Raw genomic sequence first — 15,103 nt, forward strand, 5'->3', positions numbered from 1 at the left:
TCCCAGTGTCTAGCACTGTGCCTGGCATTATAGCAGCAGTCAGTATGTTTGCTGAATAAATCAGAAAGTCACTCCTTGATTGGTAGGATAGGGCAAGAGAAGGAAAAACCACAAAAATGCCACCATAAAAATGCACTGACATCTTAATTTCTAGAGAGGATATTCTTCTAGGGATATTTACCCCAGCACTCCAATCTAAGTGTCCAGCATGGAGGTGAAAAGAACCAACAGAGGGAATATGGAGAACAGTGCAGAGTTGGCAAACAGCAACACAGGTATGGCAGGGAGAGTTCTAGGGAGCAGACAGGCATTCTGTTATTTTGGAGTCACGAACCAAAAGGCTATCTGGGACACAGAAAAAGATGACAGTCTGCCGTACTGAGCTGACAGGATGAGCTTAGCTGGACAGGAGAATAGACAGAATAGCCAATAAAGGAAAAAGCAAAGGAGGCGCTTCTTCGTGGGGCACAAGAAGAGTGTTCTAGAACTTGAGAAAATCCAGAGATGGGCATTATTTTGGTACTTCCTACCAGGAAGCAGTTTTATTTCAATCATTACATAACAAAACAATTCTATAAAATAACGAGTCTTAGTGCAGTTTCCTGAAGCAGTTGTTTCACTGTTGTAGGACAGAGAAACTTATCAGGAAGAAGCCTAAATCACTTCACTGTAATTTTCCTTCTCTTAGATCCGATAATCTTCAGGCCTGAAAGACATTAAAAAAAAAAATCAACATTCATCTCTTCATGAATCATTATTTTTTTCTAACTAAGGAAGGGAGATTATTTCTCCAATTTATAATGAAAGCAATGATTCATTGAAAAATTCTACAAATATTGCATCTAAATATATGGTAAAAAACACTAAAGTCAAAACATCACAAAATAGAAAATTTAAAAGAAAATCTGAAGTTCTTTTGAAAACACAAGGTCAACTTGTGCCTGTGTGTGTGTGTGTGTGTGTATAAATATATATATATATATATAGTTACTGAATAATTTACATCCTCTGCTCCACTTTTGAACAGTTTCTCATTAAACTCTTCTCACTGTAATCTTCAGGAGTTTAAAATCACATAAAAATAGATTTGCCATACAAATGCAGATTTTAAATGTGTAATTTCTCTATTTATATTATTTTATCATTTGCTAGATTTAATTTACATTATGATACATAAACAACATGAATATCTAAACACCAGGCCTTTGATATTTTTACAAATGTACAATTGATTTTCCCTCATTTATATACTTACAGTAAAGTATATAAGTATTATATACTTTATAATAGAAACCCGAGAGTCACTTCCTTTAGAACACATTAAAACAAGGAAAATTAGGAAAGTGTTAAATCTAACAATAGATAAAACAAAGAACAGAATCATAACAGAGAAAAGGAAGAATAAGAAATTATAAATTGTCCCCAAATTTAAAGTGTTCTGTTGTCTTTCAGTTGGGTATTTGTAGTTACTAAGCTCTCGTAGAATTTTCTGAAGGAGAACAGTAACATTTACATTAAATAGATATTTTTGAAACAACTATAAAAATATCTTAATTTGAGTTCTTTTAAAAAGTAGATATACTCTGTTTGCCCTGAAATGACTTATCTATTCCATTTCCACATTTACAGTATATTTTCTTAAATGGAATACTCATAAGCTATCAGATAGCCCAGCTAAGAAGACAACTGTCTACTGGCTCAGGAAAAAAGCTATATTAATTTGAAATTGTTTTACTGTTAAGCTGAGGACCACAGGCACTGATCTGGGAAGTGAGCCAGGCATGCTTTACCATATCAGCCATCTATAACAACAAGAGAAAACTGCAGAGTTTTGTCACTGTATTTTTGAAATCTCTTTCCAAATGTAAAAACTGCAACCAAAGTCTGAGAAATGAAAATGGGATAGGATAGCTAAAGGTGGCTCCAATGTGTACCCATTTAACCTTTGCTATTTGACTCAATACAACTAAAGCAGCTCCTAGCTAAATGACACCAGTACATTTGAAGAAGCAATTTATTCTTTTATCCAGCTGGTTCACATAATTGCAAAGGAGCTGGTGGTGATGCAACTGGAAAGAAATCTTCTGAGTTAATTTCCCACAAGAAATCTCTGCAATTCCACTCAATAAAATTAAATGTGTTTGGTCAGTCACTATTTGTTTCCACAACAGAGGTTAATTTGTTAAGTCAAAATGAAATGATGATACCACCTTTTAGTAGAATTTAGAAGCAGAATTAGAAATGTGGGAGAAGTGTGTAATCTGCTAGATAAGGGCATGTGGATACTGACTCCAAGGCAAGTGGAGCTGGATGAAGCCTTAATTTGTTACAAGCAGATATTTTTTTTTTTTTTTTAAGAGGAAGTGAGGAGGATGGAGATGAGGGTTCTGTTAGGGCTGCGGCAGTAATGAGTGAAAAGAAAGGTCAGGTTCAGAATTTTGGAAGCAAAGAGCAACAGTTGGTCTACAGGGTGGGTGGAAAGGGGTGGGGGGGAGAAAGGCCAGGGAGGTGAGGGAAGAAGGAGCTACTAGAAGGTGAGGATTCAAAGACAATTACTAATTTTCAGCTTGAAGAACTCAGTGAATGGCTGTGCTATTTTTCAGGATAGAGGACAGGATTGATTTTGAGCATGATGGAATCTGGACATAGTAAGCAGCTAGAAATTTGAGTTTGACATTTAAGAGAACTAAGACAGGGAGGAATAAGTCTCTAACAGATTCCTTGTCTTCCATCTCACTTCTCCATATCATGTGACTTTGCTTAAAACTGTCAAAGGCCCTCTCTTGCCTTAGCACAGTTCAACTTCTCCAGAATTAAACATATAATCCATGACATGACCTCAGCTAACCTCTCTGAGTCATTCTTATTATATCCTGTCTTTCTGCACCCCAGTCCCTCCACACTGCCTGCTATTTCACAGATAAAAACCTCCGTAGTGCTGGATTTGACTCGGGTACTTGAAATGTCCTCTGCTTGGAATCTCTTATCTTTTCTCTGCTGGCAAACTTGACTAATCTTTCAAAATTCACCTCAAAGGTTACATCTTCTGGCAAGCTCTTCCCTACTTTCCCTCTCTAAGCCAGGCAGGCCTCCTTTGTGATTCCCAGAAAACTTCTTGTGTACTTCTACCACAGTGTTTCTTAAATTATACTCGCTTTTACTTACTTGTGCCGAATGTTTATTAGGTGTCACGAAGTGTAGCAACTACTTCAGGTTAATTATTTTACTTTATCCTCACAACCACTTTGAAAGAAAGACATTGCTATTAAACTGACTTTGCACTGACAAAACTGAGGCTGAGTGGCTCAGTAACTTGTTAATGATACAGAGCTAGGAAGCAGATGGCAGGGATTTGATGGCAGATCATGTGATTCCAGTGCTTGCAAGGGCCATTTTATTCCATTTGACTCCTATTAGGCTGCCAGTTCCTTCAGTGGCAGAGTCCCATCATGATTGATCTTACATTCCCAGCAACAAGCATAGTGCTTGGCAGAGTGTGGATGCCTGGTAACCTGTCATGCAACATAGCTACTGCCTTTGCTATGCCACTTTGTTTACAAATCCATCCTTTCCTCTTCCTCCTGATACATAATCAGGTTTTTTCTGATAATCAGCTTGCTCTCAAGGAGAGGATGCGGGGGGACAGTGTCATGACTATGGAACTAGATTCTAGACACTAGTATAGCTAGAAACATCCTTTCGTAGTGGAGGCAATTAACAACATCATATGACTTCAGAAGGTTCCCATGTGGGGAAAAGAGGTTTGCACTAAAAATGACTCTTTTTCTGTTTCAAACACAAAAGTAAGCACACATAAAACTTATTTGCACTGCTTACTCCCTTCCACTAAAAGAAGAAAACCTATGATAATATAAAAAAGTGATGGAAGAGCTATTTTCTTTGATGTTTCTCAAACTTGAGTGGGCACAGAGATCAAGTAAAAATGTATGTCTGATTTAATTTATTCTGCAGCAGGTTCATGGTTCTGTATTCCTAACATGTTCCACACGACAAAATGCTGGTTCATGTCCTTCACTCTCTAGCAAGGGTTAAGCTCAGACCTCCTTGGACAGAGCTCCTTGGTGACAGAAGGAAACAATTTCTTGACAAAGTTTAAAAATAAAATAAGCACTTCAGAAAGTCAATTTTTAACACTCTGCTGCGCCTAACAGAAGGCAACAGGCTTCCTCAGCTAGAGGTGACTCCATTTGAGATAAAGTATCTTTCCTGGCTCTTTACTAACAGAGGACTACATTCACAGGCAGTATTGTGTTTTTCTGATACAATACATATCTTAGTGATAATAACCTGTAATAAGGCTGGCTACTGAAATTTCTTTGGTGTCCATCATCAAAGAGAGATTAAATTGTAGTCTAAGTACCTTTAGTATCAAGTAAATTTCACTATATTTAGTTTCTTTAAAAGATGGGGACCCCTGTGGTAAAAATAAATAACTAGAATTGAATTATCAGATTATCTTGCTTACATATCTATCCTATTCTGTCCTGAAATCTGCCTAATCTTTTTATTACATTAAGTAATTTTTAAGGCAGAAAATCTGGCATCCATTGTGCTGCTTTTCATCTGCTTAAATATCTGAAACTTTACTAAAATGACTTGAGTTTCTGCCAGAGGGATGATGGGTGAATTTGTATTCTACTTTTGTCCTAATTCTCTGTAACTCTTTCAATGGAAATAACCAATTATCAACTTTTAAAAGGTATTATGCAATGTTAATGTATTTGTTAATGGCAATAGCATTCTTAAAGTGATCTTAGGTAATCTTTGGAGAGAGATTTCAAATCCTTTACAGAAAGCGAATGCCTACTTATTTTTATGGGTTTTGATGAAAATCATAAAAATTTACTCCTCATCAGAAATACAGGTTGTATTTTAACAAAATTACCATGATCATTCTTTAGATATGTAATATAAAGTATCCAAATTTATATATATCAGTTGCATTAGAGCAGACTATTAAGGAAAAATTGTACCTTAGCTGAAGTTATTAAGAAAGTGTTAAAAAGCAGCAAAGACCAAAATATAAATATAAACTATAACAATTAATTAAAAATCAATTTCTATCTTTTACAGAGAATTTGACTCCATCTATTTGTTCAGGCATTCTTTCATTCAACACATATTTATTGAGTGGTCTGGTGCTGCTATGGCTACAGGAGTAGAGTAGTGTCAGGAGAAAGAGAGTTTCCTAACAGAGAGATATTAATATGTAATATATATAATATATAATATAGCTATAACATAATAGATTTTATACAATTCATTAATCATATGCACACAGATGTTTTGACCTTTGAAGAAAAAAGTAAAAGTTTTCACTTTCATGTGTACTTAGGATATACTTGGAAGATTTTTGAATCTTCCAAGAATGATCGAACATAAGATTTTCTTTAATTCATTTTCTGTATTTTCCATAGCTAGCAAATGTTCCATAGCAACAATCTATTTGGCCAATAATATTCATCACCAACAGAAAACTGCCTTTAAACAACATAATTTTTTAAAAAATTACTTTTTTTGAATGAGGAAACACCATCAAAAGGGCCTGTCTGAGCCATAGAAAATATTCTAGTTTCCTTGAAATTGCTCTTAACTGTTCAAATCACACCACATCTTATGTAATTGTTTTGTAGGGTAAATCCTTTATCACACATGTCTCAATGCAAAACATCACCTGACACCTATTAAATTAACAGGCACACTGCAGAAATGCACAGATTCAAATTTAGAATATGGAAATGATAGAGGTCAACACATTTATATTATTCTGAAAATGGCATCATTTTTAAAAAGAACCTTTTGACTTCAAAAAAAATTAAGAGATTATAGTGGATATTATATACTGGTGGAAAGAATGTATGTAGTTTGCAAATACAAGGAAACAAAATTATTTAGCACAATGTTTATACTACAGTTAAATTAGTGACAATATATTAGTCCTAACATAATTTATTTTCTAAAAAAAAGCATTCATATCTTAGTTGTAAATCTAAGAAACTGGGCATAACTTAGGTTTAATAAATCTCAAAAATATTTTCTTCTCCCTTAGTTCTGGTCTTTGTTAGTATAATACTTATTCTAGACACCATTTAAAAGACTACAATAAAATCTGAACAGTGACATAGTCTGAAAAAACAATAAAAAGTCAGTTTAATTGAGTTTTAAGTCACTTCTATTGCACAGACAGAATACGTAGAATAAACCATTCCAGGCAGTCTGGTACAGCACATGGTTCTTAAATGTGTTAGCTGGACAGGGAGGAGTAAATTTCAGTGATGGTACTTTATACACATTTCTGTCAGGCACTCAGCTTTCTCATACCCTGATCACACTGTGCTTTAAAACAATCTAAAATCACATGATTGTTTATCATGTTTAAAATTCAAATTTGTTTTTTAATTAAATTGGAAAGGAAGTGCCATTACATTCAATTATCACTTTTAAAAATCAGAATCTATATTGGCTAGGGCTTGTAAATGATCTGTTTTTTTGTTGTTTTAAATAGATTCCTTTTTTATTTCAACAACCAGTCTTGACCTGTTCATATCAAAGAACACTACCACTTAGAATACCTAATTTGAGCAAACTCAGCACTGGAAATACTGAGGTCTATGGCTTAAGCCAATGCTGAGCTGGTTGAAATGGATGGGAAAGTTGGAAAGTAACCTGTTCTCTAAGTCCAGCTAATAACTTCTGACTGTAAAGAGCAGCAAATTAAGTTAAATCTTCTGGGAAAATGCCACATGACTAGACTAGCATAAAATTATGGAAAATCTTAAAGCTGTCCAGACCCCAGCTCCTTATGGGATTGGAAAAGGTAAAAATCCTTCTTCACTGTGTTTTAACTCTCTGATCTAAAGCACTCTTTCTAAAGATATAGGTACAATTTTTTGGTCAGTATTATTTAAAACTCTGAGGATTAATAGCTTTCATATTGAGGAGCATGTACTACCTTAAGTCCTTATTCTCTTCTAGAGCTGCAGACTGAAGAATGCTCAACAGTGCCCTTTTCTAGGGTTATAGTTCTCAGCTCCTGGAGTCCTGCTTTCCTTTTACCTAGCTGGATGGAGTGCCTATTGAACTCTAATCCTAATCCTAACCACTGGAAAGAAAATTACAGGGCCAGTCATGGCCATCCTCACACCTTCATCTTTTCCACTCATCTCTCCTTTGCAGGCACACTTCTGTAACACACTCTGTAAAAAGTAAACACCAGGAATATGGATTTTTCATTATAAATATGTATTTTCAAACATTCATTAATACTGAAACTTTTCACATTTAAGTTTCTCTATAAAGGTTGAGAGTTTTGCTTAAAATAAAGCATTACTGAATTAATGAGTAAGAAATCATAATGAGAAGCAATGTAAGTTGAGATTTCCCATCTATGTAGATTTTCCTAAGAAAAAAAATCTCACCTCATAATTTCATAAAAATTGGAAATAAAAAACTTAAATAACCTGCTTTTTTAGTCTACATAATAAAAAATTTTGATTACAGTGATAGCATTATAATTTTCATGATAGTTGGAATTCTGTAATGTGTTGGCAAAATTGCAACAGCTATGGGGAAAATTATTGATAGTATTAAAATGAGTTATCCACTTAAAAGTTAACAGTTTCAGGCAGGTGAACTATAATGAAAGGACAGTCCTATTGTTTTTCCTTTCCTTTCATAAAAAGAAATTCTAAGTGCAATGCCCATATCACCACTTACTCATGGAAAACACACATCTGCTCTGTACCACCAAGAGAAATAAGATATTTCATAACATTTTCTTGCAAAATTCATATATTCATGAAGTGTAAAAAATACTAATATGCCAAATATATATTCACTAACTGAAAAAGTGGGATGAATGGCCAATACTACCCATATGGGAAAATAACTTTTAAAGAAATTATTTATAATTTTGTCATAAATATCTATTCCATTCTTTGTTTTTCCCCATTATTTTAAAAATGACTGCACAATTAATAACTAGCAAAAGAAAATACAACATATGTTAAAATTAGAGCTGCAAATATACAAGCTTTGTCAGTGACTTAAAATAATTTAAATTCCCAACTATGGTAGGTTTTAATTAAAACAATTCTATTAATCAGCTACAGGACTCAAAAGCTTAGCCTGACAATTATTACTGTTGCTCAAAAGTTTCCAACCTCTAATAGAAAAGTCAATGAGCTTTCCTTTTACCAAAAGTTAACAAAAGTACCAATGATGATGTATACATTTATATTATAAATATATTTTCAGTTTTATTGCTAAGGAAACAAAAACAAAAGCATGCTATTTTGTGTCTGTTTACTTGTGGTGAAATTCAGGTATATATGTTTCAGTCAAGTCTCTGCAGACTCATCATCAGATTTATGTTGAATAAATTCCAGTTAGTACATTCCAAAGGAAGATTATATTTTTGGCTTAGCTATTTTGGGTGGAGCAAAAGCATATTTTAAGTAGGTTCCTCCAGAAGGAGAAACTATATTTCTTCCTGTAAAGGCAAGTCTTCCAATAATGAGAAATTTCATTTCCAATGCGCTGAATGGCCTGGTGTATCAGATATTTTAATTCTAATTCTAAAGTATAAAACCTTTAGGAAATAATAAACAATGAAGGTGATATGGTCCAGTAAGTTGCTAACCACATTGTGTCTACTGAAATTAAATTTATTAAAATTACATTCAATAAAAAGTTCAGTTCCTCACTCACGCCAGCCATGGTATAAGTGCTCAGGAGTCACATGTGGCCAGTAACTCTATATGAAGTTCAGCTATAAAGCTTTCTTATTGCAGAAAGTGCAAATGAATAGTCTTGAACTGAAAGATCATCTATTTCTTAGACAAGGTTTTTGGTGAACCAAAAATGACTTATTCTTTCCTGGTCACATGATTTTCATGTAACAAGCTAACTGGACTTGATGTCACCTGCAATATGCAAGGAGAATGACATTCTGAATTATTTGCATTAAATGATTAGTATACCTATACTGTGATATACTCTTAAGTTTCAGTAAATGTATATCCACTTTATTAGTCTGGAAACACAAGTTAACATATGTTGTGTGACAAGTAATGAGAAAAGACCACAACTTTAATAAAGTGTAAAGAAAAGCCTGGTGTCTAATGCATATTCCTGTCACAGGGAACTCTGGAATGAAAAGAAAGGACAGGAAAACTCATTCCTGGGGTAGTAACTAAAAATGCATCAAGTAGCTCTAAGTTTGTCTAAAAGTCTCTAAAAGTCCTTCCTAATTCTATTAACATAATGAACAGTCACCTTTCAGTTTGTTTTAAAACATAGCAAGAATTGCTAAATAAAATAAGTGTTGTGATTTCATTTGATTATAATAACACTAAATATAATTTGTTGTAAATGGTTAGTATATGATTGCACTGCTTTCACTGAACTGATTTAAAGCACATTTCAGCATTCTACCCCCCTCTATATAAACACACACACACACACACACACACACACACACACATATACACACATAAATAAAAGTCAAAGTTTATATTGTGGTCACATATTTAATAGCACCTTTGGTAATTCTAGTTTAAAAAAAAGTGTAACAACCCTCTTGAATAGGAATATATACTCATTTATGATGGTGTATCTTTAAGAATATGTGACATACCTATATTTACAGAATTTGTTACAGGAAGGTAACATGCCAAAACTTCAAGAACTACTTTAAATTCTTTTTTAGTATATAGTTTATCAAAACATAATATTTGAGAATGGCTTATAACTTAGGTGTACTTATATAAAATACATTAGCAAGCATGCTAAAATATGAATTTGTAAAAGCAAAAATATTCCCTACACAAAACCTGGCGAACACTTCCAGTGCACTCCATTTTTGTGCACATTAGCTCACTCCTTACTGTAATCCTCTAATAAATGAATTAGCTCTATTTTACAGTGGAAGACATTGAATCAGACAAAGAAACGGACTCAGAATGAAAACACTTACCGAGGACCTACAATGTGCCAAGTATGAAGAGTTGGGGATATAAATTCTGAACCAGATGATGCCTCCTCAACCCTTAAAGCTGTTCAGTACTTAGAACATCACCAAAACTTTGTCTTGTTTGGCACATTTAGTATTTGACAATCACTGTTAACAAGGAGCACTCAGCAGAGTAGCTGTAAGCAAGACCCAGGAGCTAGACATCTTCAGCTTGAATCCTAACCCACCACTCACAATTACATCATTTTAGGCATTACTTTATCTTCTATGCCAATATTTTTTCCTTCATAAAAAAACAGGGATAAAAATTGTAATATAATGCTCATGAATTTGCTCAGAAATAGGTTGTTAATCCATGTAAAGCACACCGTAAATGTTTTATTAGTTATTTATTTATTTTTGGTACCAGGGATTGAACTCAGGGGCACTCAACCACTGAGTCTATTTTATTTAGAGACAGGGTCTCATGGAGTTGCTTGACACCTCGCTGTTGCTGAGTTTGGCTTTGAATTTGCAATCCTCTTGCCTCAGCCTCCTGAGCCACTGGGATTATAGGCATGTGTCACTGTGCCTGGCCACCTTGTTATTTTTATTGCTATTTATGCAGTGATAAATAATACATATGAATATAAATAAATGAGATTTTCTATATAGTGAAATATATTATTATTAAATATATATTATACATAAATAAATATATTATTCTATACTATAAAAAAAGTGTGTTTTACTTCATATCTTCTAGATATTCTTTTCTAACTTCACTTATAAAAGCTGATAATGGAGATTCTGTATCTGCATTAATCCATTCAACAAATATTTGTTGAGTACAGTAATCAGAGATACTTAACATGTAGGGTACAGTAATCAGAGCTGAAGAAGACAAGCATGTAGTTCCCTCATGAAATCTAGACATTAAGCAGATAATCACACAAATATTTGACTACATTAGAATAAACACAGCAAATGAAAAGCAAAGTATACAATGAGACCCTACAATGAGGAGACTAAACCAGTTTAAACACTACAGGAAGCACTGTTTGAGGAGTGACATTTAGAGCTGCATTGTCTGTATATCCCAGGCAAAGAAGCCTGGAAACAATTAGATAGGGGATAGCCTGTCAAATCTTAGCAGCTTTATGGATTTTAGATAGAGGAAATTATATGGAAGAGAGGAAAAAGATTTTGTTTTTCTATTTGGATCAAGACTAAAATTCCAGAATTAATGACTTTTCATTAGATGATATTCTTGGCTTAAGAAGCAATAAGAAAAACAGAATTCCTTCGTTTTAGGTTGATGACAATGCATTTATCATTCCAAAAGCCTACAGTCTATCAAGGTAGGGAGATCCCAAATGAAATACCTGACATCATCCTTGCACTTACCTAGCAAGATGGTCAGGGTTCTGACATCTAATATCTGGAGGTTATTTGCAAGTAGTAGCTGCTGAGTTCTCAAGGGAGTAAAAACATGAATTGGCTCTTCCTACCCTAAAAGATCTTATCATTTAGCTGAAGACAACAAGGGTACCAAGTTCAACTTCAAAAATAAAAAAAAGAAGAAAGATGGGAGAAAAGACACTTACGGAGACCACACTCTCGGGAAAGCCTCTACTTCTTCCTGGGTGTATTCATCTAGACGTTTTGGAATTTTCCGAGGCTGAGGCAGCTCTTCCACTAAATTCTTAAGAATATCTTCTGGAATATCCTATGTTAAACACATTTGAGGCTTAATTTTCTTAAAACATCTTTCTTAATAATAAGTTAATAATACTTACTACTAGAAAATATGCAAAAGATGTTTATAGGATGAGAACAATATAATCTTAAAACTCATTGTCTAAATCTCTGAAAAGCAAAATGGACCAGTGATATAAGTAATTGTATTACAACAATATGCTTTACTTTGTCTATAAAATACATCATTTAATTTACCTCCCTTTTCAATTACAGGAAGGTGCTGCCTTAGTTCATTCTCATGCTTTCTCATCTGATGAGTGGATGTTTTGGGTCTACTGTATCCAGTGCCACTACCTTTCAATTTGCACTTCATGTTATTGCCAGAAAAAAACTTTGAAAATTAAAATCTACTGGATCTTTAGGCTGTTTATTTATCAAAGAAACATTTACTGAACTTTTTTTATGAACCAGAAATTGTGTTTGGTGCTGAGTATATGAAGAAAAATCAGAGATCATGACTTCTAAAGGTTTACTCTTCTCAAAAAGTCACCTCTCAAGCTTAAGTTTATCATGAGGGAGCTCTAACTCCCTCACTAAACTTCCTCAACTAAAGCAGCATCCTTGCTCTTAGCTTGCCTCTGACCTCACTTCTTCCCACACTCTGGAAGTTTCTGACTTAACCACTCCTCATCTTTCATGCACTGGTTGAACTCAACTGCACTGCCTTTCTTAGTGGCATTTCCTCTGTGCAGAACTACTTCCCGTCTATGCCCACATGCTCATAAAAACGAAGAGAAAAAATGGAAAACTGGTCTGACAATAGTAGGCAGAATGGACTGCAGTGGGGAAAAGCAGAAGACAAGGAAAAGAGGTCAGCAGCTATTCTAGTAACCAAAGTAAGACATAAAAAAGACTGAATTTGGGGAATAAAAAGTCAACTAAAGAATAAAGTGTATCAACTAAGAGATATTATAAAAAAAGGAATCATAGGAATTGGACAGACTACATAAAGGGAATGATATTAAAATGAATGGGTAACTGCCAGGGGTTCTCCAAAAGCCCATGTGTAAAAAGCTTGGGCACCCAGGGTGGCTTGAGAGGGAAGTGGTGGAACCTATAGGAGATGGAGCCTATTGGGAGGTCCCTAGGTCATTGTGGGTGTCCCCCGAAAGGGAATTATGGGACCTCAGTGTCTTCCTCTTTGCTTCTTGGCCATGAGATGAGGTAAATAGTTTGCTCTGTCATGTGCTCCCTATCATTGCCTGCTGGTATGCCACCAAGGCCTGAAAGCAATGGGTTCAACTGATTAGGGGCAGGAACCTTTAAAACAATGTGTTAACTAAACCTTTTCTCTTTATAAGTTAATAATCTCAGGTATTTTGTTAAAGTTAACAGAAAGTTGACTAACAAACATAGTAACCAAAGGAATTAACATTCACATTGTACCTATGACACAAAAATAAAGCAACTACCAAAGGGAAATATATTGTGAGACTAGATGGATAAATTAATGTCTATGAGACTATTGAAATAATGGTAAGATATCAACATGGAAATATTTTATGAGCATTTCCACAAGGAGAATAGACAATTTCCTTTTTTTAATTGTGTGTGCCTAGAAATTTTCAAAAAAGGGAGTACCACACAGTACATTACAACTCCCCGAAGAGAACATTATTACAACTGGAAATCAAATATCTAGCCAAGGACATGACATCAAATAAGATAGTTCTGACTAATGAATATAATGAGAGTCAGAATAAAATTTTATAATAGCTTTAGAATCATAGAGCTTGCTGGGCATGGTGGTGCACATCTATAATCCCAGCGGCTCGGGAAGTTGAGACAGGAGGATCATGAGTTTAAAGCCAGCCTCAGCAACTTATTGAGGTCCTGAGTAAATGAGAGCCTGTCTCTAAATAAAATATAAAAAAGGACTGAGGATTTGGCTCAGTGGGCAAGTGCTCATGAGGTCAATCCACAGTATTCCCCCCACCCCCAAAATCTGAGCTCTACTGTGTTGTAAGCCTGTTCTAAAACATACTATAGTAAAAATTTTAATATTTACCATTTAAAATGGTTTTTTAAAATTATGATTTTCATAGGCTGGGTAACTATCAGCAGGAGAAAACAACAGATATTAATGATGTTTCTTTACTAAAAACTATTATAACAATATTGATATCCCTTCTCTTACTATCATTACTTCTCAGTAATGCAAGGAAAGTTTGCAGAAAAGTAGAGAATGCCTGGGTATGTGAAATATTGTTAAACAACATTCAGTTTTGACTTATATAAGGGGAGGCTACATGTTGGCTTTATATTTATGAAAATTTGTGAATATCTCATACTTCGATGAGAAGATATTTACAAAATCCCTAGATCATTTGTAAAGATAAATTCTAAAGTTGTCAGGTGCTCACTCAGCACAGAAACTAGAACACAGTGGATCCCTAATAAATGTTTGCAGAACAGAATGGAATTTTTACTGAAATAAGCTTTTCAAATTTCCTCACTATTACAGAAATGGATAAAATTATCAAAGAATGGATAAAATTGATGTAAAATGAGGAATTAAAGTTGTTAATTAGGCATTACATGTAAAACCAGGAAGAGAGAGAAGTGTCTCCTTGAATCTACACATAGAGGGTAACCCATAAATTTTATGTACCTTAAAGTAACTTAAGAGTACTTTGCAAATTCTTCAACCCTAAATATTTCAGCATGTATCTCCTAAATATAAGGATAGTTTCCCATACAACAATGTTACAATTTCATATTCAGGAAAATAAACATCAATGAAAAAGTTTTTTTTAATGTAATACATAGCATATATTCTAACTTCCCAAATTGGTCTAATATTGTCTTATAACTTTTTGCTAATCCAAGAGCTAGTCAAGGATTATACGCTACATTTAGTTATTCTATTGTTTACTTTTCTACCTACTCTCTAATCTGAAGAGTTGCCCTATCATTTTTCTTCAAGAAATTAGCAACCAGAGATATGAAAAATTGTGCTCTAAATGTATAATAAGAATTGTAATGGGGCTGGGGTTGTAGATCAGTGGTAGAGCGCTTGCCTAGCATGTGTGAGGCACTGGGTTTGATTCTCAGCACCACATGTAAATAAAGATCCATTGACAACTAATATTTTTTTAAAAAAGAATTGTAATGTATTCCACTGTCATATGTGAATTAAAAAATTAATAAAAAAATAAAAGCATAAAAAAGAAATAGGCATTTTAAAGAGTTCAGGTCAATTATGTTTCAGAATGTCTTGAATTGGGATTTTTCTGATTGTTTTGTTATAATAAGATTCAGGCTAAGCATTTTTTGCGAATGTTATATAGTTTATATTGAATCTTCAGTAAGAGGCACATGCTGTCAGTTTGTCCCATTTCAAAGAATACATCAGATCACTTGGTTACC

The 15,103-nt window shown here is 34.1% G+C and overlaps 1 protein-coding gene across 1 annotated transcript in view; it reads right to left on the reverse strand.

Annotated features, from left to right (window-relative positions):
• Positions 1-505: 505 nt before the first annotated feature.
• The window catches only part of Mrpl13 (mitochondrial ribosomal protein L13), a 37,943-nt gene continuing 23,345 nt past the window's right edge, over positions 506-15,103 (reverse strand). The window contains exons 6-7 of the mRNA XM_076835805.2: positions 11,581-11,702; positions 506-706 (exon numbers count right to left, since the gene is read on the reverse strand). Coding sequence (XP_076691920.1) covers positions 685-706; positions 11,581-11,702 — 144 coding nt within the window. The 3' untranslated portion in view covers positions 506-684. The remainder of the gene's footprint in view (positions 707-11,580; positions 11,703-15,103) is intronic.

The sequence above is a fragment of the Callospermophilus lateralis genome, chromosome 16, assembly GCF_048772815.1.
Source record: "Callospermophilus lateralis isolate mCalLat2 chromosome 16, mCalLat2.hap1, whole genome shotgun sequence".
Taxonomy (NCBI): domain Eukaryota; kingdom Metazoa; phylum Chordata; class Mammalia; order Rodentia; family Sciuridae; genus Callospermophilus; species Callospermophilus lateralis.